Source organism: Mauremys mutica, unplaced genomic scaffold, assembly GCF_020497125.1.
Source record: "Mauremys mutica isolate MM-2020 ecotype Southern unplaced genomic scaffold, ASM2049712v1 000138F_np12_subseq_1:81887_obj, whole genome shotgun sequence".
NCBI classification, from domain to species: domain Eukaryota; kingdom Metazoa; phylum Chordata; order Testudines; family Geoemydidae; genus Mauremys; species Mauremys mutica.
In genome coordinates, this window is record NW_025422863.1 from 7,120 (window position 1) to 31,465 (window position 24,346).

The following is a 24,346-nucleotide window of genomic DNA, read 5'->3' on the forward strand; positions in this document are numbered from 1 at the left end:
GTCTGGGGCTGGGCTCTGGAGCGTCCGTTTGCCGCGTTGCTGTATCCTCTGTCTGCCATGGCTTTGGAGAGGTCACCTGTTGACGCTGTTCCCTGAGGCTAAATGACAGAGTGATTAGAGCAGGGGGGCCTAGGGTGACCAGATGTCCCTATTTTATCGGGACAGTCCCAAGATTTGGGGGTTTTTCTTCTATAGGCGCCTATTACCGCCACCACCCCCCGATTTTTCACACTTGCTGGCGCTTAGGCCCCGAGAGACGCTGTGGGTGTGAGCGGATACAGCCCCCCCCCCCGCGTGTGTGGCGGACGCAGCACACACGCCCCGCAGCCGCTCAAACACACCGCAAAGCACGTCAGCGGGGGCGCCTCAGAGTAGCTTGGGCTCGGGGGCGGGAAGGGGAACGCGGCTCAGCCCTTGCGCCGGGGGGAGGGGCAGGCGCACGTGACCCGGAGCTAGTGACCGTTGGTCCCGAAGCGGATGGCGCGCGCAGCGCTGCCCGGCTGAGTGGCGGGGGAGGGCGGCTGGGGGCGTGGCCGGGACGGGGATGGAGTGGGAGGGGGCCTGGTTTGTGCCGGGTACAGCTCTGAGGTACGCAGGTACCCCGGGCCAGCGACCACCGAGTGGGCGGGGCTAGTCCAGTCCCGCGCAACCACCGGCCCTGAGACTGAGTTTCAAATAACGGCGCGCGTCATTTCGCGCCAAAAGCCGGCGGCGGCAATTGGCTAATTGCCTCCTACGTCATCATTCTGCGCGGGTGGCGACATGGTCGTTCCCACTCCCAGGACGGTGGGTGTGGGTTGTGAGGCGGCGGGCTTGGATTTGGAGGGGCGGGGTGCGCGGGTGCCTGTGGGAGAAGGGGGCGGGGCTCTGTGTCCGCCAGTTGGCCGAACACCACCCCAGGGAGGGGCGGGACATGTGATTGCCGGTGGGGTGGAGCCGGCCAAGGGTCTACGGCTGCTCAGGTGTCAGGGTTGAGCGAGGGGGCGGGGCTGAGCGGGGCCAGGGCGTGCGCGCGGGGCTGAGCGGGCTGAGGCGCTGACCAGCATGAATGAGGCTGAGGGCCTGCGGCAGCGCCGCGCTGTGCGACCCCAGGTCATCACGGAGGACACCCCGGCCCAGGAGGCCAAGGATGGCAGGTGTGGGCCGCACCCAGCACCCCTGGGTGGGGTAGAGCGAGCTACCCTCGCTGAGAGGGAGGGCGCGACTGGGCTGAGCTGGGGAGGAAGAGCCGACCCCGCTGAGGGAAGGGGACGGGGTGGGGAGGGAGGAAGAACTGGGGTGAGTAGCTGGGAGGGAGGAAGAGCTGACCTTGCTGAGGGAGGAGGGGGCAAATGGGGGGGAAGGAGGAAGAGCTGAGCTGAGTAGGTGGGGGAGGGGCGAATGGGGGGAGGGAGGAAGAGCTGAGGTGAGTAGGTGGGGGAGGGGCGAATGGGGGGAGGGAGGAAGAGCTGACCTTGCTGAGGGAGGAGGGGGGGAAGGAGGAAGAGCTGAGGTGAGTAGGTGGGGGAGGGGCGAATGGGGGGAGGGAGGAAGAGCTGAGGTGAGTAGGTGGGGGAGGGGCGAATGGGGGGAGGGAGGAAGAGCTGAGGTGAGTAGGTGGGGGAGGGGCGAATGGGGGGAGGGAGGAAGAGCTGACCTTGCTGAGGGAAGGGGGGGTGAGTGGGGCATGGTTTAGTTTTAGTGCACTGGAAAAAGGGGGTTGGGCCAGTCTCTCTGCGTGGGGTTAGTGACTGGGGGCAGTAGGGGCAGGGAGGAGGTGCTAGTGGCTATAGCCTGGCTTTGCACCTTGCGTTGGCTTGGGGTACGCTGTGGGGTGCTCATGCTTGGGTGTCTGGGATCTTTACATAAAAAGGGGTGGCTGGACACTGAAGAGAGCTCTAGGGTGTATAAAGAACAGGAGTACTTGTGGCACCTTAGAGACTAACAAATGTATTTGAGCATAAGCTTTCGTGGGCTACAGTCCACTTCATCGGATGTATAGGCAGCATTGGCCTGGTGGAGTATTTAAGATCTCTTGTTTCTTAGGCCTCTCATGGCACTTCATCCCCAGATCCCTTCTGGAGTAAATAGTATTTATGCTACAGCTATTCTCCTTTTTGCAACATCTCTTGTTGGTGTTTTTCTTGGTCAACATTGCACTTGCTTTAGGGACCAGGGAATGTCAGACTTTATATTTTGATCGGATAATCAAAATCTAAAGGTGGTGGGCTTTTCCCGTATTTTATACATCTAACAGATTTCTCTGGCAGAAGAGGTTTTTAATTGAGCGGTACTATTTTGTGCTTTTGAGTCTTTTAAGCCAAAACCTATTTTTAAAACAACACAAATACACATTAACCAGGCCAGAGTTACTCATGTATTTCTGTGGGCCAAGTTCTGCTTTTGGTTGTACTTATATTGTCCTATTGAGTGTTTGAGGTTGCACAGATATATTCAATTCTTTGTTGCTCTGTACTGGATTTCTGTTTTCCAGCAGTGTAAATTTACGGTTCATACTTAAGTTTGGGCTGTATAATGCAATAGCTTTAAAATGTTATTTCAACACAACTAGGTTAAAGGATTCCATTTTAAACTATCCTCTTTTTAATTCAGTAAGCTTCATGTAAATGTGCATAACCATGGAATAAAGTGCACATTTCTAATGGTAATAGTTATAATTGATTAATGTGATTGGGGCCATTTTTACTTTCTACCTTTTTAATTGTTTTTTGTCTTGGATTCAACAGTGGGTGATTTGCACAGCCTTGGATTATATTTGTTTTCTGTTCCTTTTCATCCTGATGTCTTGCAATTATTTTTCCTCTTTCCTTTGTCATTCAGGTTAATCAGAAGGAAGTAGTTGCCACTGGTGGCTTTGTTTGTGTATTGCCCAATAGTATACCTGGCCACCATGCTTCTCTAATTAGGAGCTCTGATCCTTCAGCTTGAGGGCCTACGGGCACATCATCTGTCAGAGAGGTTCAGCAAGCTTTACTGCCTTGGTAACCTGCCTCTTGGCTGAAGAGGATGTGGCTGCAAGGACTGGTTGTTTAACCAGTTTTTCCAGGTATCAGGTGCCAGCCAGGCTCAGTTACTTTGACAACTTCTTTTTCCTGCCTTGATATGTCCTGCACTAGCCCAGTGGCTGGGACCACTTGTTGCACCAATCTCCCTCCTCCTGTGTTGACACTGTTCTGAAATGGAAGAAATATTAGGGATGGTTGCTTTGGTAACCTGTCTTGATACTTCCTGCACCAAGAGGATGAGCCAGCTTCAGCAGCCCCCTCTTCCTGGCTTGGTACAAAGGAGCCATCTGCCAGGGCTCTCCTTCCTTATTTTAAAATAAAATTTACTGTTTTCAGTAATGTGATAGGATACATTTATGGAGTGCTCTTGAGCTCAAGTGATCTTCATATAAAGAAAAACAGACACACTGATTTCTTTCAACCAATAATGTCTAACAAAAAAGCAACTATAGAGAATTGCATGTATTTTTTTCCAACATCTGAGTTGTAGATCTAGCTTGAATAGCCTGGGATGTTTGTGGATATGTACTTTGCCCACCAGTTACAAAAGGGCTGTGATTCATTTGTGGTGTGTTTTGTATTTTGCTTTTATCTTAGATGGCAAGTGTAAATTAGCTCAGAGTTTTGTTGGAAAAAGGAGTGAAGCTGCACTGCCTTTAGCAAAATCGTTTCTAGTCCCATTCAGCAACTATCCGGCTAGGCAGAATTGGAGGTTAGGACACAGCAGAATCTTGCACCCATCAGATTCTATCTGATCTTTTTTTCCTGCTTCTAGAAGTATCTCTCTGCCTCTTCTTGCTGGAAACCTTATCTGTCCTTTAGGATTCTAGAGCTGGATTCCAGATATGTTGGCTTCTTGAGGTCTAATCTTATCTAAGGATTCACATCTGGCTTATCAAAATTAGTACGTTTTAACTCCAGTGATTCACCTTATTGCCCACTGTTTGGAATATAGAAAGTTGTCTGTATTCTGTCTTTTTCTGTCTTTTTTTTTTTTCTCTTTTTTTTTTTTAAAAGAAATTTTTAGCAGCTTCTTGCAGCTCGAGGAACAGAAAAAGCCTGCACAAGGCCAGTAGCTTGCTGGCTTGGAATGTGAGGTTTCAAGTCCTTTTTGCACCCTTTCTTTGTCTTTTGTCCATTGCTTAGTTGGGGTCAGAAATGTAACCTTTACCCTGGAAAGCAAGATTTAACTGAAGTTTAAGCGGGCTTCAGCAGCTGAGTTTCAGTTTTCTTTCTAATGCTCACTTTTTTTTTAGGTAGTTTTCAGCTGTTATAAAGAGGTTTTGGTTGAAGCTCTTAGGTCAGAGTAATTTCTGACAGTCCTGAAGATATTGAGCCTTTATCTTTAGAGACACAGTAGATAAGAGTTGTGAAACGTGGTTAACTGATGTATAGAGATGTAGCGATAAGAGGACAACTTTAATTAGGACCCCTGCCTCCCTCTTATTCTCTGCTCCCACCTTTCAATTCCAAGGCTGCTGGTGTTGGAGTGCCCTGGAAGCTGGTGTTGAAGCTTCTGAGGTGCAAGTTCTAAACATGGTGATTGTTGCAGGGCCAGCAGATGCTTGACTTGAAGGAGATGAAGAAATTGGTTTAAGGCAGCTCTCAAAATGGCTCAGTTTAGGTGGTGGTGATTGGATATGGGGCTTGGTGCTGTAATGCAGCTGAGGAAGATGGAGGAGCTGGTATGGGGAGTGCCATTGTACCTCCCTGAGTTACCCAGAAGCATGAGGGGGCTGGTGCAGGTGCACAGGAGCAGGGAGTGGAGCAATTGCTACCAATAACACACAGCTTCAGATGAATGGTTTTAAAATGCAGAAGATAACTGGCGGAAGGGGGACACCCATAGGGTCCTCTTGGAAAGTATCTGAACTGTGAAAGAGCACTAAAGAGTTGATCTTCATGGCAACAGCCAAAGCAGTGATAATGGCACATTTGGCCTGATTTCTGTCTGCTGCCTTGGGGCAGCCTTGTGCCAAGTATCATGGACTCGTTCTGGCTCAGCGCTATCGCAGGTAGTCTGCTGCCTACAGCTCAGTATGTGCAACACCTCCTAGAAAGGCCTGCTACGTGCTGTGCCCATTCTGAATGAGCAGCTACCAGGCAGTGCCTGCCTAGAGTGACCAGGTTCAACACAACAATAGATCCTGTCAGTTGCAGTCAGAACTGGGTTGCCAACAATCATGCCTCTGCAAAAGGAACATGACCAGCTGCGTGCTCAAATTTGTGAATGTTTACACACACACAGGAACAAATCCAATTCTTTAGATTTTTCACATAGGGAACAGCACTAATAATCCCAAAGATTACCTGGTGTCAGCACCTTGTGTATGTGCTAACTGCCTAGTGGTCACAGTGATATTTGTACACAGGGCGGAGACACACATTTCTCCCTTATTTGGATGATTGGCTGATCAAGGACAATACCTTGGAAAGGTTCTAAGGATTAATGCATGCCATCACAAGGTACCATTGCTGTTGGTTTAATGGATACTGCAAGGAGATTGGGTATATGCCAATGGCTATTTTAGAGAACAGCTGAAAGTCTCAGTGGCTGCCTTTCCAATTCAAACCACAAATGCTCCAAAAGTCCTTGCATTTCTCTTCTCTGGAAGCTGTCTGTGTCATGGGGCTTGTTACAGTCAAAAACAGTGTATGCAAGAACCATTCCCAAGAGATGACCCTGTTTGCATCGAGGAAGGTTGTGCGGCCCTGGTGTGCTTGCACAGAAAAGCAGTATATATTTTCCTTCCTACCTGGGCTATGTAAATATGTAAAATCTAATCCATTTCAGGACTTGAGGGACCTGTCAGGGTCACTGTACTCAGTCTTGAATTTTCTCTGTTGACACTTGAGGATAATTCTTGGCTTTTACACCTTTGAACTCCAAGGAAGAGTTCTGGCCAACTTCAGAGAGCAACAGACTGTCACGATCATGATCTTTTTCAAGAGTGAGGAACACGGTTCACATGGTAAATTTGGAGAACACAGGCTACTATCAGCAGATGGGCTGCCTTACTATATCTACCGGAAGTCTGTTGTACTCCCAGGATGAAATTCTGCAACTGGGTTTGGGAAGGTACTATATCTGTATTGTTTTCTGAGCGGCATGATCAGCTTGCTATTCACCCATTCTCAGTTTTAAACTTGTTACTTTAGAGTTCAGTGTCTTGTTTCATGTTTTGATGGATATTGTGTCCTGCATAGGTGAATTGAAAAGTTTATTCATATTCACCTTTGTGATGCACTGTACCTTGGGGGAACACCGTACACCCCCATGTTCATCTTTATAAAATGATTGTGTAGTATCCAGTGCAAAGTTTGTCATGTTGGGTGTCTTCAAAAGGCTCATGATGCACTGAGCATGGCTGTTATAGTGATGTTACAGTAATGTTATAGATTATAATTTCTCGTATGTAGTTATGAGGCTGAAAACATATCCTCATGGTTTTAAAATAAGCCCAGGCAAAAACTCTCCAAGAGCAGAGGTAGTTCTCATCAAGGCAGATATGGGACAAACCCAGCCCAGCCTCACAGGAACAAAAGATGCTGGCCTAGAAAGCAACAAAAGAATCTGTTAGACTCTCAAGTGAGTCACCCCCCTTCCTTTGGTCAGTTTGGAACTGCAATGAGGTAATGCTCACCTGACTCTGAAAGGGTAGGGGGGACAAAGCCAAGAGGGAAGAAAGGACATGATAAAAAAGAGACATTTGCCATGCTCTCTCCCAGCTACATCTACAGACACCACACCAAGCGACTGAAGTGTTGATCTAAGAGGAGAGCCTGGCTGTAGAGCAACCAGCCAGTCTGTAGTGAGAAGCATCTAAGTTTGTAAGGGCACTGAAAGTATTAAGATCATCTTAGAATGCGTTTTGCATTTATTTCATCTGAACAAATCTGACTCGTTATGCTTTGACTTATAATCACTTAAAATCTATCTTTCATAGTTAATAAATCTGTTTGTTTATTCTACCTGAAGTAGTATGTTTGGTTTGAAGCGTGGCAGAGACTCCCCTTGGGAAAACAAGCCTGGTACATGTCAATTTAACAAAGAAATTGATAAACTAATATAAAATTGCAGCGTCCAGCAGGCATAACTGGACACTGCAATACAGAGGTTCCTAGGGTTGTGTCTGGGACTGGAGATATTGGCTAGTGTCATTTGGTTGCAATTAGCTGGGAGCAGCTTACATGCCAGAGGCTGTGCATGAACAGCCCAGGAGTGAGGGTTCTCACAGCAGAGCAGGGTAAGGCTGGCTCCCAGAGTCAAAGATTGGAGTGACCTAGCAGATCATCTGTCCAGGTAATACCAGAGGGGAACGTCACACCCCTATGTTATGAGTTTCAAGATAAGGCTTCTTAAATTAAGAAAGTGTTTCTTTAAAGTACTTCAGTATCTCTTTTGCTCCAGTTACTTGAGGTAACTTATTCTTGGCAGCAATATCAGCTACTGGAATGGGAGTTTCCAGACTGGACTCAAAGTTAATTTAGAAGGTAGATGGTAGTCTATCCATATTTATTTCTAATGCATGGATTCTCTAGTTATGATGCATTGTATACATACAATACTGTATTCAAACAGATGACAGACCTGATTTTATGCTGACTACATGATTTAGCAGGTGGTTGAACACGAAGAGAATTGTGTGTGTAGTGGGGGTGAAAGCAGAAAGAAGTGGGCTTTTCAAAAACAAAATTTTGTAATGAGAATTCTTAAAATCTTAAAGTTGTGTTTATGCTGTAATCCTAACTTGTTTGTTTTTGTGTATGGCAGTACTTACAGCAGTAAGGTGTTCCGTGTGACCTTCATGATTTTGGCTGTGTCTTTAATTATTCCCTTGCTTGGAGCAATAGTTCTCCTGGAATGTCCAATAGACCCTCAACGTCTAAGGTGAGCTGTGTTTTGTTTTAACTGAATTTTATTGCAAGGTAACTTTTAATACTGATTTTTTGTTGGTGGATAAAATTTAGTCAACTTTTATGAAGTTACTGAGGACTTATTGACACTTCAAAATTAGGTAGACTATATTTAGGTCGACCTACAGCCACCACAGTAATTCAGTCAGCTGTTGGTGTCCGTACTGTCCTCCTTCTGTCGGTGGTGTATGTCCTCACCAGGAGCGCTTTCACCAACTGAAGTGGGGGCACTGACAGCCACGTGGGGCTCACAGCTGCAGCCGTTCACCCCTCACCCCATGCCTGAAGGTGACAGCCTGGGGCGGGACTCAATTTCACAGTTTTTATAGATTTTGTTTAATATCAAGCAGTAGTGTGCAGAAGCAGGGTTAGGGGTCCATTTGTTGTAAACCCTATGCAAAGGCCATGGTCTGTGTCCCAAAGTGCTACAATCCAAGGCTGTAGTCCAGCAGTCAGATCTGCTGCACTTTGGAGTTTTATGCCTGCATGGAGTTTTACTGAAGTCAGTGGGGAACCACATTGAACACAGACCCCCTATGGATCAGATAGCAATATTCTTAGGCTCATACTCTGCAAACTTTTTTATTAGATTTTAAAAAAACCACTCTCAAAGCCAAACTAATTATCACTGCTCTGCTAATGCTGTACTTAAATGTATCTAGATTATTTTAACAGAAATTGGAATTCTTTACCGTCCCAATTACTACTAGGCACATCAGTCAGGCTTATAGGCTCCAATGCTTCAAAGCTTATTCATGTAAGTAAATGTAACCTACTGGTTAGTGTGTGTTACTTGGGCCCCCTCTGTTCCCAATCCACAGAGGCCGAGAGTCTGTTATGGTCCCAGTCAGAAAGCATAGCTCTTTAGCTCAGAGACTTTTAGCTGTGGAGATCCTGGTTAAGACCCAGGTGTTGCCAAGATTGCAGCTGTTACATAACTACTGTGACAAAGTTCCTCCTCTACCTTGGTGGGTCCTGCGCTTATTTGGCAGATTTGCTCACCTCAGTGATCTTCCCCACAGTCTGGGTCAACTTCTCCTGTGTCTGATCAGGAGTTGGGAGGTTTGGGGGGAACCCGGGCCTGCCCTCTACTCCAGGTTCCAGCCCAGGGCCCTGTGGATTGCAGCTGTCTGTAGTGCCTCCTGTAACAGCTGCATGACAGCTACAACTCCCTGGGCTACTTCCCCATGGCCTCCTCCCAACACCTTCTTTATCCTCACCGCAGGACCTTCCTCCTGGTGTCTGATAAGGCTTGTACTACTCAGTCCTCCAGCAGCACAGCCTCTCCCTCTCAGCTCCTTGTGCCTCTTGCTCCCAGCTCCTCACACGCGCTTCCTGTCCTCTGGCTCCCCCTCACCTGACTGGAGTGAGCTCCTTTTTAAACCCAGGTGCCCTGATTAGCCTGCCTTGATTGGCTGCAGGTGATCTAATCAGCCTGTCTGCCTTAATTGGATCTAGCAGGTTCCTGATTACTCTAGTGCAGCCCCTGCTCTGGTCACTCAGGGAACAGAAAACTACTCAGCCAGTGACCAGTATACTTGCCCTCTACCAGACTCCGGTACCCCACTGGCCTGGGTCTGTCACAAGTGGGGAGACTACTCATATGTGTAAATAAGCACAGAATCAGGGTTGAAAGGAGATGTTTGTCACAATTATTAAGGCTCTTTCTGGAGTATAGAATCTAATTCTCTAGGATGAATTGTCTTTCCTACTGGCATCAAACCTACAATCAGATCTGTGTGGGTTCAAGCATCCATCTGCATGGTTCCAGTTGAAGGTTTGGGGCCATAATAACTGGGACAGTAGTTTATCAACTAGCTAAGTAGCAACATTGAATTGAATTTTATTTCAACTATTTAAGACTGCTGAACCACATCTTTGAAACTGACTTGTATTTAAATGAACATCAAGACACTAGTGTTGTAAAACTCTTATTTCCTAAGACTTGATGCAGGTTAGAGCTGATATATTGCATCAGAAAAGTCTGCTGATGTCCAGGAAAATGAAATACACTGTTTCAAAAACGGCTGTCATGTTTGCAGTCTAGTTGGCAACCTGGAAAAATTGCTCAACTTTTTGCTCAAGAGCATTTGACTTTGTACCTATTCTGTGATAAAATCATGAGACCTGCATTTTGATTTTACAGCTTCAAAGAACCTCCCCTCCTGACTGGTGTGTTAGAGCCAAATATTAAGTTGCGACAGGCAGAGAGGATATTTGAAAACCAACTTATTGGACCCGAATCCATTGCCAATATTGGTGGTAAGCACTGGAAAACTGTAGGGATTTAGGGTGGCTTTTTGACTATTGCTTCTGTGCTAAGAGTTTGATTCAGCCACATATCTCTTGGATACCAAATTGTGCAGGCTTCCATGTGCCTGCAATTTAACATTGTCTTCGGTCAGCAACCAACAACTCAGAGCTACATATCTCCATGTAGCCCCTTTCCCAGGAGTAAGTCATTTAGGCCTGGTCTACACTGGGTGCGGATCGATCAAAGAAACCCAATTTCAGCTATGAGAATAGCGTAGCTGAAGTCGACATATCTTAGATCGACTTAGATTGACTTACTTCGCATCCTCGTGGCACAGGATCGACGGCTGCTGCTCCCCTGTCGACTCCACTTCCACCTCTCGCCCTGGTGGAGTTCCGGAGTCGATGGGGAGCACGTTTGGGGATCGATGTATCTCATCTAGATGAGACACAAGACACGATGCGGCGGATAGTATAGACATACCCTTAGATCTCACAAGTAATCCTTACCCTTCTGGAACATGGCTTTTAATGACGTCAAGGTCCTAACTGTAGAAACTATATTGTTCCGATATTCACTTGTAGTAACTTTTTAATTAGGTTTCAGTGGTTATAAAGCCTTTTTAAATATCCACCCGTATGATTATGTAATTGAGTTTCTCAGAGTATTAAGCTTTATTTAAATAAGATAAAACATACTGTTGTTGCCGGCACAGAGGGCCGAGGACAGCAACAGTGGGGGTTCGTTGCCCGGTGTGCGCCGCACTAATTAACACACCAGGGTGGAGAAGCAAACCAGGTTTATTTGAGCCCAAAAAGGTGCCAGGGAGAAAAAGCATTCTCAAATCCTGCACACAGATACAAGCGGTTTTTTCTCTCTTTATACATAACTTCAGCTAAGCATTCCCATCACCCCCACACTCCTCCTCTCCCCCCACCTTTCATTCCCATGCAGCAAATACACTTTGCAATAGCAATTACATTAAGCAGTTAAGTCATACTTGGCAAAAACCACTTTAGCTCGTTAGTAACTGTTCTGTGAACAGTTATCTTGTTTTACTTTCCTGGATCCGTTATTTTGCCCCCCCCCCCCCCCAAACCAGGTGTAAGCAGGCCTTATCATTATCTCCTGGCAGTACCACGGTTGAGCTAGCTGTTGTACATTCCATTCTCGGTTACTGGCCTGCTAGGTTGATTAAAGTTCAAACATAAACATGGAAGCGCTTTGGTCAGACATGGAGTGACTTTAGTTCATTCAGGCCTAGTACAGGAAGGCTTTATTGACACTTATGGCTTTCCACCCTCCTGAGTTACCTAGGGTTATGCCTAGTGACACCAACACTGTCAATAAATTGTATTTAATGGTAAATCAGACGCCTAAACATTAAAGTTTACTACTGCTGTATACAACCATTGGAGGTGCTTTTAAATAAATTTGTCCCATTACACAGAGAGCCCCTACTAGCTCTACACTGTCTCCTACTGAGCAGCTTCTTATCAGAAGGGCCAGACTCAAGTGGCATTGGAGGCACTGTGCCCATTTCTTAGGAAAGTGCCTTTGTGACAGGTGGATTTTGCAGCGTGCCCTGAAAGTGGTGAGATTCAGGCCTAGCTATAGAATCAGGTCTTTGTGTTTCAGTGCTAACAGTAAACAAAGAGCTGGAGCTGCAGTTTTCTATCTGAGACAGTCTCTCTGCAGTTTCCTTTAAAGGTGGAATTGATTAGTAACAGTATATTTAGCTCAGTTCTTGCTGTTATTTTTCCTGGTTAACTAGAAAACTAGGGCTTTAATATATCTATCTTTAACCTTATCAGGAAGGTGCCCAGTAAATCATTACCATAGTCCTTCATTCTCTAATTTCTGCTACTACTGCCTGGCTCCACAAATGTGTGTTGAAGTGTTTAGTCAAAGTATGGATGCTGTCTGCTGCTTCTCAATTAGTTAGTCTTTCAGATTCTATTCTCTAGGTGGTGGTTGCAGGAAGATTACGGGACTTCAGATGGCTGAAACCTCTGACCTGGCTGGAAGTTTGGAACTTTTCTAGGAAATAGAAGCAGTTCCTTCCTTGAAGATCAAAATAGTTTTTCCTCTTACAGTTTTGGAGTAAATCATTACACTTTCAGGCACCTAAACTGGAGATTTAAAAGCCCAAACAGTTTAGTGATTCTTCTAACCCACCATCTCTGTACTTTTTAAGAACTATGGCAAAGTTCAGAGAGGGGCTTGAGCTCATCATGGCGTATTAAGAACTAATTTGTCCCATTGCTGTCATGTGACTTGGCATCAAAATGTTGACTTCGCAACATTTTTGGTTTTGGTTGACTTAGTGCTGGATTCATCCCTTGAACTGAAGTAATCTTTTCACAGATCAGGTACAGCCTAAGCAGTATCAGTATAATAAACATCCCTGCTTGAGTGTTTCAGACCTGAAGGAACCATTTCTAGCATGAGAGGATAATTCAGTTGGTGGCATCCCTGTTGAAACTAGTAACAAGGGTGACTTATATGGTGGTGTCTGAGTCTTTTTTTGGTGATGTGGAATTCTGCTCACTGAGATGAGGCCACAGAACCATCACTAATGTCCATGGTCAGATTCAAACCAGCGACCTGGTCTGAGACTCAACTCCTCCTGTTTATTTGAATGAATCCATCTTAGCTAGTTGAGTGATTTAATTGCCTGGACTCTCACTTCAGTTGAAGTACAAGAATAAATAGGGAAGAATGTATCTTTAACTAAACGTGTTCGAAGTGCATTAGTTTTGTGTGGGAGGGAATGTGGGCTCGATGCTGACATTTGTGCTACATCTTTATAAAAAGATTTTGTATATTACGGCAGTTTTGTAGCCAAGCTAATCATACTATTTGTTTATGCAGATGTGCTGTTTACTGGCACAGCCGATGGAAAGATTCTAAAAATTGAAGATGGGGAAATAAAAACGTTAGCCAGACTTGGCCATGGTCCATGCAGTAAGTAAATAATGATTCTTGACCGTTACACACTTTTATCATTCAACTGAAAATCCATGGGATAATTTTGTAATGATTTATAAGTTAGCATTCAGTCTTGCTCTCTTTTGCAGGTGCACATCTTCACATATTTCACAGCATAGTGCACGTGTGCAGTAGCTGGATTTTAGATGACAGTAACATGTCCATGCTTAGTTGACATGTATGCTCAATATTTCCTTGATTTCATAGGCTATGTTGTACCTATACAAAGCTGATGATTTTCTCATTGAATGTCATGTACCCCAACATGTTAATATTCTCATGAACTATAGTTTAACAATATGTACATGACAATATGCCTCTCTCATGATCTTTCACAAAGTCAGTGGAAGCTGTATATATTTATAACCTTTGTTAGTGAGGCCTCTTCAGTTCAAAAGCCTAACTTTAGGTTTCTAGGTCTGAAAATCTTGGCTAACATCCCTTGCACCTGGGGATACTTGTTTACAACAGTAATGCAGCTGCAGCATAGTGTAAGCATTATTATAGTATTGCGGTAGCCCTGCATCAATAGTATATTTCGCTTCTGATTTTTGCCTGTATAGACATAGCCAAAGAGAGCACAGCTTGCATTTATGGTTTGGCTGTCAGATTTCATGTCCACATGTAGCTGCTTGCATAGTTACAGTAAGACTTATTTAAGAGCATTCAAATGCTTCTATAATACCTGGTGAGAGCGCTTTGACAATGATGACAAATTAGATCTGCCCTTCTTTAATACAAGACAAGATTGTATGTGGCTCTTGAGTATGGGTGTGGGCTGGGGGAATACCAGGAGCATGTATTCTCCCTTTTCCCAGCTCATCTGCTCAACTTCATGCAGCCTGTATGTAGCCCAGGCAGTACTGCATTCTTTGTGGTTTGGGGAAGCTGAAGGACTGCACTGTTCCATCGCCCTGGGGTGTATGACAGCAACAGAGGCAGTGAGGAGGTTGGACCATGCTGTTAACCCCCTGCCCCACATGGGAGAGTGGGCTGTGCCCCTTGAAGGTGTAGTAGTGAGCATGCTCACCTGTATACCAGTGATTTTTTTCAGGGGGGAGATGCCTCACTGTGCTCCCTTGGGCCATTGGAGCTCCTCCCCTTACTCTGGGATATACTAAAATGGCATGAGCTAGCTCTCAATTTATAGAAACTTGAAAAGAGAGAAAATATCTTGGAACTATAGGAAAAAGGTTCAGTTCTTCTGTCATCAGGGCAGAGAAGTAGGAGTTCCATACAGCTTAATTTGCGGCTATTTCAGAAGCTATATGAAAGACGCAGGTCCTGCTCGTCCTTTTTTACCAATAGAGATTATGTGTGTTAATTCTTTATAAAGATTGTTTGTGTAAAAAAACAAATAACAGTTTGCCCTGGCTCCCTTGGCCAAAGTTTCTTCTCTACTCTATTATGATGGCTGTGCTTTGCTGGTTATCCACCTGCTTGCTGTTATCCTTTCCAAATATGTTTGCATCTCAGTAATGCTGCATGCAGTTTGTGAAGAACTTAGATAGTCTTCAAGATTAAAGGAACTTTATGCTGTGAATGTTAACTATTTCAGTGTTTTATAGATGTAATTTTTTTTTGTAATTTCTGAAGAGTTTGAGATTTGGAGACATTAAAATATTTAGGTGTAGCTAAGATATCTTGTCTCCATCAGTTAAACAAGCTTTCATCTTTTTCCCTTCTTTTGGGTGGATAGGACACATTGTTTGAAGGAGGAATGCGGAAAGAGTTGCATAAATTAGAATTGCTATATTAAGCAAGATGAAGGTGATCAGCATGTAATTACTTTTATTATTTTTTCCTTGTTACCTTTTCTGTGTATTATTAAAAATCTGATACCCATCATATGAAATAGACCCAGGTTAGAAGCATACAATTGCATGTTCAGTAAGGCATACAACTGCACAATTACATGTTGGGTGAGGCATGCATTTGCGAATTTAAAATCCCCCTTTTTCTTGGTAATTGGGCTAATTGCATGTTACCTAAATGTACTGTAGTGCCTACTTTAAAGTGCTTAATTTGTAAGCAGGGCTCTGAGAGTCTGAGTTAAACCCCCACTCTTAACGGATTTCAGAGTTAGGTTTGCAACAAACTTTCTCTCTCAATGCTGTACTTGGGGGTGGGGTGGGGGGCTGTTTTAAGGTATGTCTATGCTGCCGTCAGGAGGTGCAATTGCAGTCTACGTATGTATATTCAAACTAGCTTTGATTGAGCTAGCTTGCTAAAAAAATAGCAGTGGTACAGGCTGGAATCTCAGGTGGGATTGTATTTGGGCAGCTAGCCTATTCTGCCGCTGTTACATTGTTACTTTTAGTGAGCTAGCTCCATCAAAGATGGATTAGATTGATGTCTATATGTGCTATCCTGACTGCAGTGTAGACATATCCATACAAAATATGAGTGGGAATTCTCTGCAATACCTGGGCGCAGTGTGATGAAGGATGGCATTACAGCCCTTTTGCTCAACCACACTTGCTTTTGTTTTAGCCTTTCTACATCACTTTTTATCATGCATCAGGCCAGATCCTCAGCTGGTGTAAATGGCACAGCTCCATTGCTGTCAATGGAACTATGTCGCTATACATCAATAGAGTTGTCAGTTTATACCACATAAGGATCTGGCCCAATATGTAATTTCCTTTCATAGTAAAACTAAGGACTAAAAACACAGCCCAAAGAATAGTCAGGCAGCTGTTTTCCAGCCTGTGACAGGAAGTTTGGGGGATGTTTCGAAGTGCATTTAAACTCTCACAAAGCTCAATACCCACTGATAATCTTAATGGAATCTCTGCATAGATCCTTGACTATTACTGTTGTGCTACTATCTAGTTGACATTATCTATGGAGTTTTAGCAAACAAATTTTGTTACTTCTGCGGTAGATGGAGAGATGACTCAAACAATGATTGAGATATTTCCATGGTAGCATTGTTGTTAGAGTAGATAAGTAGAAGAGGTCCCAGGTTAAACGTTAAACAGCAGCAACCACCTTGTGGACATTTTTGAAAAACAAATTGATTAAAATATATAGTGTGACTCTCACTTGTAATAGTTTTCCTCCATCTTTTATTAGAAGGGAAACTTGAGGCACGTGCCAAGTATCCTCTGGCACACTCCTTCTTTGTTGTCGACAACCTTTTCAGTGTTGTTTGAAGGTGACTAAGTCAATACCAGTTATTACTAACACAGTACTAGTGCCACACTTGTCTTTGTTATTTGTCAGCTAATATAGTAGTTGAGTTTGCAGTTACCATTATAAATTCTACTATGATTTCAACTGTATATGCATATGAAACCACTATAGTCAATGGCTAAGCCATATATATACAACAAAAGCAGTAGTGCTAAATATCTGCTTTGAAAACACAGATCTTTACTGCCTGTTCTAAGGGAGAATTTCTCTTAGCTGTCAGAAGTATTGAGGTTAGGGCTGGTGGGGGGAAAGTCTTTTGTTTTTTATTATTTTCAGCAGAAATTTTTGACTTTTTATTAGAAAACCAGAGTACTTTTGATTTGGGGTTTTCTGACTAAAAAATATCAAACATTTTTGAGAACAGCCACTTTCTGTGTCAATATTTGTTTAATCAAAATTCCAAACTTCCGTCAAAACAATTTTTTTTTTAAATATTCAACCACCCCTAACTAGGGTAGGTATGTTTTTTGCTAGGCCTGTCAGTAGAGGGCAGTGTTAACGCTAACCTTCGAGCAGCTCTGATTCATTGATCATTAAAATTCATTTCGCGGTGGAAAAATGAGAGCATGATATATTTATAAGTGTGGTGGTGGGAAGCTGGCAATATAGTCTTGTTATATTTGAGCTTTCTTTGCTGGAGTGGCTTCAATACCTTTATATACAAACTGCTCTGCCTATAAAACAGCTGTAAAATTGTCTCAAAAGGAACCAGGGAAGATGAGCCCACCTGCGGGAGACCCCTTGGCATCAGAGTTGGGCCAACTAATACCCTGTTTGTGGCAGATGCATATTACGGAATATATGAAATTGATACGGTCACAGGTATGGTTCTCTTCCCCCCCCCCCGGGCTTTGGGCACTGAGTTTTGAGTCAGGCAGCTTGGGTTCTGTTCCTGTCTCTACATGACTTTTGTGGCTTTGGCCCAGTCACTTTGCCATTGCATGCTTCTGTGTTTCCACCACTATAAAGAGGGCTACCGATGCTTACCTTTTGGAAAGCACTTAACTTCGACCCAGTGCTTTTTATCCATAGAGCTGAGTGCTTTATTTAGCTAAACAAACCATATTTAGCTGAAGTACTTCTATACCCCCCCATTACCATAGTATCTGAGCATTTCACAATCCTTAATGTATTTATCCTTGCATCCCCCTTGCCCCCAACATGAGATAGGGAAGTGCTATTATTCACATTTTACAGATGGGGACCTGAGGCAGAGAGGCTAAGTAACTTGCCCAAGGTCACACTGGGGGTCTGTGGCAGAACAGACTCTTGAACCTAGGTCTCCCAAGTTCCAGGCTAGTACCCTAAGTATTAGATAGTTCTCCCCCACAGAGCCAACTGCAGGATAGTGCAGTGGTCTGCTTGCATGGATCCAATTGCAGGATCAGGGCCTGAGTTTATACTTTAAATGTAAAAGCTTTTAAAAATGTATTTTCAGTGTATGGCGCTCTACAATATGAAGCTTCTTCTATGTAAAAGTTTTGCAGTGATACTAGTTTTACCCTGTATTTCAGTCAGTATTGCCCCCCCATTAACACTTTTCATCATTACCATTTCTGTGCACGCCATGGATGTGGATTGATACAATGTCAGATGCTGATACCTTAAAATTTTACACATACAAAATGGTGTATAACATTGACAGCTGCTCTTCTGAGGATAGAAAAGATACTAGGCCAATTTAACACCTACCTGAATGTGTTAGGGTTCAGATTATTGCAACGACAGGATAAAAGATGGGCAGATTTATTTATTTATTTTTGTAATCAGGTGACGTGAAAATGCTATTATCAACCAGTGAACCAGTAGAGGGTCACAAATTGTCCTTTGTGAATGACCTCACGTTGACTCGGGATGGGAGGAAAATCTTCTTCACAGACTCCAGCAGTAAATGGCAAAGGAGGGATTATTCATTGTTGGTTATGGAAGGCACAGATGATGGACGGCAAGTATCTATGTACAGCAATCCATCTACTCTACAGCAGATCAAATCAATAGGAATAGCCAGGACAACTTAGTTGTGTTTAAAAACCCTCTTAGTCTTTATAAAACATGTAGATAATGCTGCTCTGAAAATGGCGGGGGGGGGGATGTGTGGAAGAAGCTGGCACGTGCAGAAATGAAACAAATGTAAGAGATTTCCTCCTCTTTCAAAAAGCCTATTTGTGTAAATCTTCTCTAGTGGAATGTGCTTTTTAAAATTAAAAGAATTAACTTTTTTTTTTTAACCCAAATTCTGTCATGGACAATTGTCTAGCAACCTTAAAAAGCTGGTGTATTTCTGGCCCACTCTCCAGGTCATAAATAAATAAACTTAAATGTGCCCTGAGTGCTCTGCTTTTTCTCAAATTCTTTGTGCATAAAACCTGGAGGAATAAGAGGAAGGGAAATGCCTGGCAAAGCAAAAGGCAATTGAGCAAACTGTCTTATCCCACTTCACTTAAGTACACGTGTAATGTTCTGTCTTTAGCCTGCTTGAATATGACACTGTGACAAAAGAAGTGAAAGTCTTAATGGTAGGACTGAGGTTTCCGAATGGAGTCCAGCTCTCTCCTGCTGAAGATTTTGTGTTGGTAGCAGAAACGACCTTAGCTAGAATAAGGAGGTGAGTGAGACACTTGGGGATACCTTACTTTGTCAAATGACTTTAAATTGATTTCTCTTCTATTCTATATAGGTTTTTATACCAGCCTCATCACTATCTGAGCCCTTTCCAGTAGTGCATTAATGCGACTACACAGCATAAAAGAAAATCTTGGGCCAAATACTTCCCTGACTTACAACTCATGCAACCCTATTGATTTCAAGTAGGGCTCCACAGGGTGTAATCAAGGCAGATTTTAGTCTTGTGCATGGTTCTGTTTAGGTATTTGATTCCCATCGCTGGGCATAGGGGTGCCTCTCAGTCATTAAGGGAATAGACCGAATCTCTACCCTGACCTCAAAGTGCACAAACACTGCATTAGTATCCAAATTCACCCCAGTTTAGCTGTATTGGTAACTCAAAGCATAATAACCCAACACAAACCTTAGCAGTAACCCTTCTTCCTGTGTCTGGCTGTCGCTAGGGTTTCCATCCAGAGCCTCTTCTGTTCTTGGTCCTTGCTTCTCTTTAGGCAGCTGCCCCCACTTAGCTTTTAATCCAGCTGAAGTTAACAAACTTCGTGTCATGCAGTGGCCCTGCCTACATTAGAGACATTTTTGAAAAATTTCCTGCAATTGTTAACCCTGGTGCAGCTTTCTCTGGTCCAGGTCTACTGGGGTTCTGGAGGGAAGTCAGTGGAAATGGGTCAACAGCTGCTGACACTGTTCTATGCACATTATCAATTAATTTGGCCTGCTCAGAGCAAATCTAAGCAATGTGGTGTTTAAAACAGTCCCTGCAACCGGTGGTCCATCTCCATGAAGGCTGTCAATACTGGTGGGATAAACAGTAAGGGTGGGGAACTTTAAAATCTCCCTAGTTTGAACAGGGTAGGAACTGGTAGGATTTCAGTAGCTCTCTGCAGAGTCTGAATACCTGTTAACAGTGTGATTCAGCAGAACATCCCTGCCACTCTGCGAAATGGACACACAACAATATCATTGTGTCTCTCTGCCCTCCAGTCAGCAGGGACTGGTCTCTGTTTTGTGTTGTGGGTTGTTGTTTTTTTTGTTTGTTTTTGTTTAGCATTAAGAGGAAAAGATGATTGTGACCAGAAGGCAAGAATATTAAAGTGTGAGCTAAAGTTCAAAACTATTGGACTTTAGCTCAATAGTGGAAGAACTATTAGCTGGTGGACTAAGGGAATGCAGGGTTCAAAAAATGTGCTTGGTAGAGGTTTCAGAGGTTTTTCAGGCTTCAGACTATTTAACCTGACTTCCAATTAGCCATAGAGCATCTCTGCTTTACTTACACAAGCAGCTGAAATTCAAATAGACATTATTTTTGATCTATCTTTATTTCTTTTGAAATTAAAACTTAGTTGACCCCAGCTGGGAGGAAAGGCTCATACAAGTTAAGGGGGACTGTAAAACTTGAGTCAATTAATTCTTCACTCTACTTGGTGCTCTCCCCACATCTTTTCCTCTACCATAGTTCATAGGGTAGATGTGACAGACTGTAGCACCATATCTTTATCTTGTTTATGGGTAAACTGAGTTGAATTGCTCAATCCCACAATTTATATAAATGATGTGGGGCAAATTCTGCTGCTATACCAGAGATCAGCAATAACTCCATAGAAGGCAGTGGAGTTACTCTGGTTTTATATTAGCCATCAGAATATGTCCCACTAACTCTTACAATGTCAGTGATATTGCAGCTGTGCTACACTGATCTTGGTATTTCAGCTAAATCATTGCATATTTGGCTTCCCAAACCAGACTCCTAATCCATTTATGGCTTTACTTTGATCTCTGCCTACACCATACAGGTTAGCTAACATCTTTCAGAGAGATTAAATCTTCCTCTCTGAGGTTTTCAGTAGCAAGGCAAAAAACTCCTATTCTACCCAGTTTTTTCCTTCACTGGAGACATCTGGTTTACAATCTCTTCCTTTCATCAGCTGGATCCTTGTGCATGGTGGCACAAGCTGTAGTGATTGCTAGGCGCATATCAGACAGAAGAATGTGGTCATATTGTACTTCACTCTGCTAGCAGTAAGAAAAGCTGTTTTTAGTAGAAAATGTATTGAACTTAAGAGGATGTCCTGATTATCTTGTTGTGATTTTACAGATACTATGTCTCTGGATTAATGAAAGGTGGAGCAGATATGTTTGTAGAAAATATGCCCGGCTTTCCAGATAATATCCGCTTAAGCAGCTCTGGGGGATACTGGGTAGCCATGTCAGCTATTCGACCCAATCCTGGATTTTCTATGGTGGATTTTATATCTGAAAAACCATTTATTAAAAGAATAATATTTAAGGTAAATGTATTTAAGATAAAGGGAAAAACAGTTTACTACTTTATTTAAGGTACAGAAAATACTTTGTTTTCGCTCTTTTTTTCACTGGAAGATATTGTGATGCTGTGATTAAAGCTACAGGTATGCCACATGATGCTAGTTGGAGGCATCGTCCACATTTTTTATAGTTAGCAAAGCTAAGGCTTGCTCTTACCAGTAGGAAGTACACAATTTTCAAATGGAAAGGCAGTCTTTCAAATCCACTGTCTTTTAACTGTACATTTATTTTCTTTTGTATTATCAAACTCTCAGCCTCACTGGTGTATCAACATAAGATGTTGGCATTTGATTGCCTTTTATTAAAATCAAATTAAAATAAAGTACAAAATATTTTGTCAACATGACTTTAAGAATTCTTCATCCTCAGACATTTTAACAGATGTTCTTTTAAAAAAAAAAAATTAGCCCCAAATTTCTCTCTCAGATAAACATCAATCTTGACCTAACAGGCATTTAAGATGGAAATGACAGCTCAGTTAAAAACTCTGTTGCCATGCTGCGTTACAACTTTTTTTTTTTTAAATTTCTGAGTGTGGTAAAAGAATATCAACAGAGAAAGCCATGCTTGGGGACCAAGTCACAAATAAGCAGCACTGTTGAGAGCTATACAAAATCTGTTTGATTTTTGGCCACTGGCATCAACCACATCATGAAATTGTGTGAGAACACGAGTGCCTTGTGCATCAGTGTCATGCTGAGTAAATCCCAGAGTTCCACATTGGAGTGAATTTTCTATCAAACATGTTTTTATAGTTGACTTTTCAGTGCTCTTAAGATGTTAAATCTATGCAGTTAACTTTCACCTGAAATCTGAAGACTTATTTTGTTCACTGATTACTGCCAAGGTTTGGCATGATCCATGATTGCTTTGAAATATATGATCAGTTTATGTAATTCATGGTTAAATAACTATACAACAACTTACTCTTGCTGTTTTTCTTTTTTTAGTTGCTAAGTCAAGAAACTGTGATAAAGTTTGTGCCCAAGTATAGCCTTGTCGTTGAACTTAGCGAAACTGGATCCTACAAAAGAAGCTTTCATGATCCCAATGGAATGGTGGTAACTTACGTTAGTGAGGCACATGAACACAATGGATATCTTTACCTGGGCTCCTTCCGGTCTCCATTTATTTGCAGACTTAACCTTGAGCATGTTTAATTGTCCATGCAAAATGAAATGCCATTGTTATCCTGAAACATTCTAGAATTGTAAAAAGAAGATTGCGGCAATGTTTGACCAAGAGAGAGAGATGGAAATGCATCCATTATGTGCAGCAGAGAAATCCTATGCTACTGTGTTGCTATAGGAAAATGTGTATGGTTTGCTGTATTTGTCCTCTTTTTTGGTTTAACTACTTCATGTCTTTAAAATGGCATGCATAAAATTAATGTCCGTAGGGAGTAAAGAGACAAGTAAATACAACCAAATGCTTTTGTTAAACAAAACCTATTGCACTCATTACAATCAAAGTTGCTTCTCTTAATTTTGAGCTGTCTTAAAGGCATCTGTCAACTTTAATAGGTGTTGAGTTCAAAATATTACACTGGAAATAGGTAAATGGTTTTAGTGAAGTAATAACCGTATTGAAGAGAGGATGTCTTGCATGTATTTATGTCCAATTTAGATCCTACTCTGTAGGCATGGTTTAAAAAAAATTATGCACGTTCACATGTCATATCATACTTCAGTGGTAGATTCAGTAACCACCAGAACATACCTAGAAATCTAGTCACATCAGTTAGATTTCTTCAATTCAATCTATCTAATGAGAATATGAAACTATACTTGACTGTTAAGTGACATAAAATATTTTACCTGTGAGATTTTGTCTGTGAATGCTCTTTCTTATAGTATTGTAGTTACTTGACAATGATGGTAGTTATATTTTATACACTATTAAACAGAACATTGGTTCAACTAGGTTTTAAATAGTGTATTTAAATTACTGTTCATTACTTATGTGGGGGTAGTGCCTTTTATGTGCTCTGCTGCACTTCTCAAACAAAGGATGAAATAGTGTGTTTACTTGATTGTTATGCTGAGAGGTACAATATCACAGGCATATACTGCAAATTATTTCATTGTGCTTGCCTTTCACTCTGGTTTGACAGGGCTGAGTTAACAAAAACTAAGCATCTTTTAGCTCATGCCAGTAGTATTCACATGTGGCAGTTAGAGTGCAACATTTCAGTGCGCTTTGGAATTTACACCACGTGGTCCGCATAATGGAACAGTGTAGACAAGCCCAGAGTTTTTGTTTAAAGTCAAATTTTCAGTCCATCCGACAGATCTACATGTCTGTTGTGATTGGCTTGAACACTAGTATTCCAAATCATGGCCCAGGGTACGGTTTGGTGCAAATCTGTGAGGTTGTTTACTCAAGGGTTTCCCGAGACACATCTCCCCAAAGAAAGACCTGTTTCTTGAAACTCCAAAATTCTCAACAATTGCTTGTGCAGATGTGAGATTGGCGGTGGAAGGGAGGATCCATGTGAAATGTGGATCACTGGTATCCCTGAAGGGTGATTGTGTCCGGCACTAAGATCAAAGTCTAAAATAAAAAAAATAGTTTCGTTTTGGCTTTATGGCGCAACCACTGGATTGTTGTGTGCTGAGCTTGACTCGTAGCCACTCAAGCATGCTGTGCAGACCCAGAGTACATCTACGTATCGAGCTGGAGGTGTGACTCCCAGCTCAAGGAGACATACCTGTGCTCGCTCTGATCAAGGTAACGTGCTAACAGTAGAGAAGCAGTGGAAGGGGCTAGCCACTCCAAGAACAGACCCATTGAAAACCATGGCATGTAATTGGGGTGGCAAGTGGCTCACATTGCCATTACTTTTACCCATACTAGTTCTGATCAAGCTAGCATGCTGTGTGTCCTTCAACTACCTCCAGTTCAAAGAGTAGGACATGTCCTGATTGGCTACCAGGGGAATGGGTCTAGGAGCTGTGCTCTGTAGTTATGAACTCTGACTCTTTACTTTGTTCTCTCCAGGCCTCCTGGTATGTTCAGAAGGGGCAGGATCGGG

The 24,346-nt window shown here is 42.9% G+C and overlaps 1 protein-coding gene across 2 annotated transcripts; it reads left to right on the top strand.

Annotated features, from left to right (window-relative positions):
- Positions 1–658: 658 nt before the first annotated feature.
- On the top strand, positions 659–23,135 carry LOC123356979 (adipocyte plasma membrane-associated protein). Of its 2 annotated transcripts, none has more exons than XM_045000235.1 (9): positions 659–786; positions 7,780–7,896; positions 10,069–10,184; positions 13,051–13,143; positions 17,071–17,187; positions 18,136–18,310; positions 18,836–18,970; positions 21,083–21,275; positions 22,263–23,135. In XM_045000235.1, the coding sequence occupies exons 2-9, from the start codon at positions 7,814–7,816 to the stop codon at positions 22,470–22,472; spliced, it is 1,122 nt and encodes a 373-aa protein (XP_044856170.1). In that variant the 5' UTR covers positions 659–786; positions 7,780–7,813; the 3' UTR covers positions 22,473–23,135. The 2 variants fall into 2 exon arrangements, with proteins under 2 accessions (XP_044856170.1, XP_044856169.1); XM_045000234.1 differs by lacking the exon at positions 659–786 and adding an exon at positions 985–1,136.
- The last annotated feature ends 1,211 nt before the right edge of the window (positions 23,136–24,346 follow it).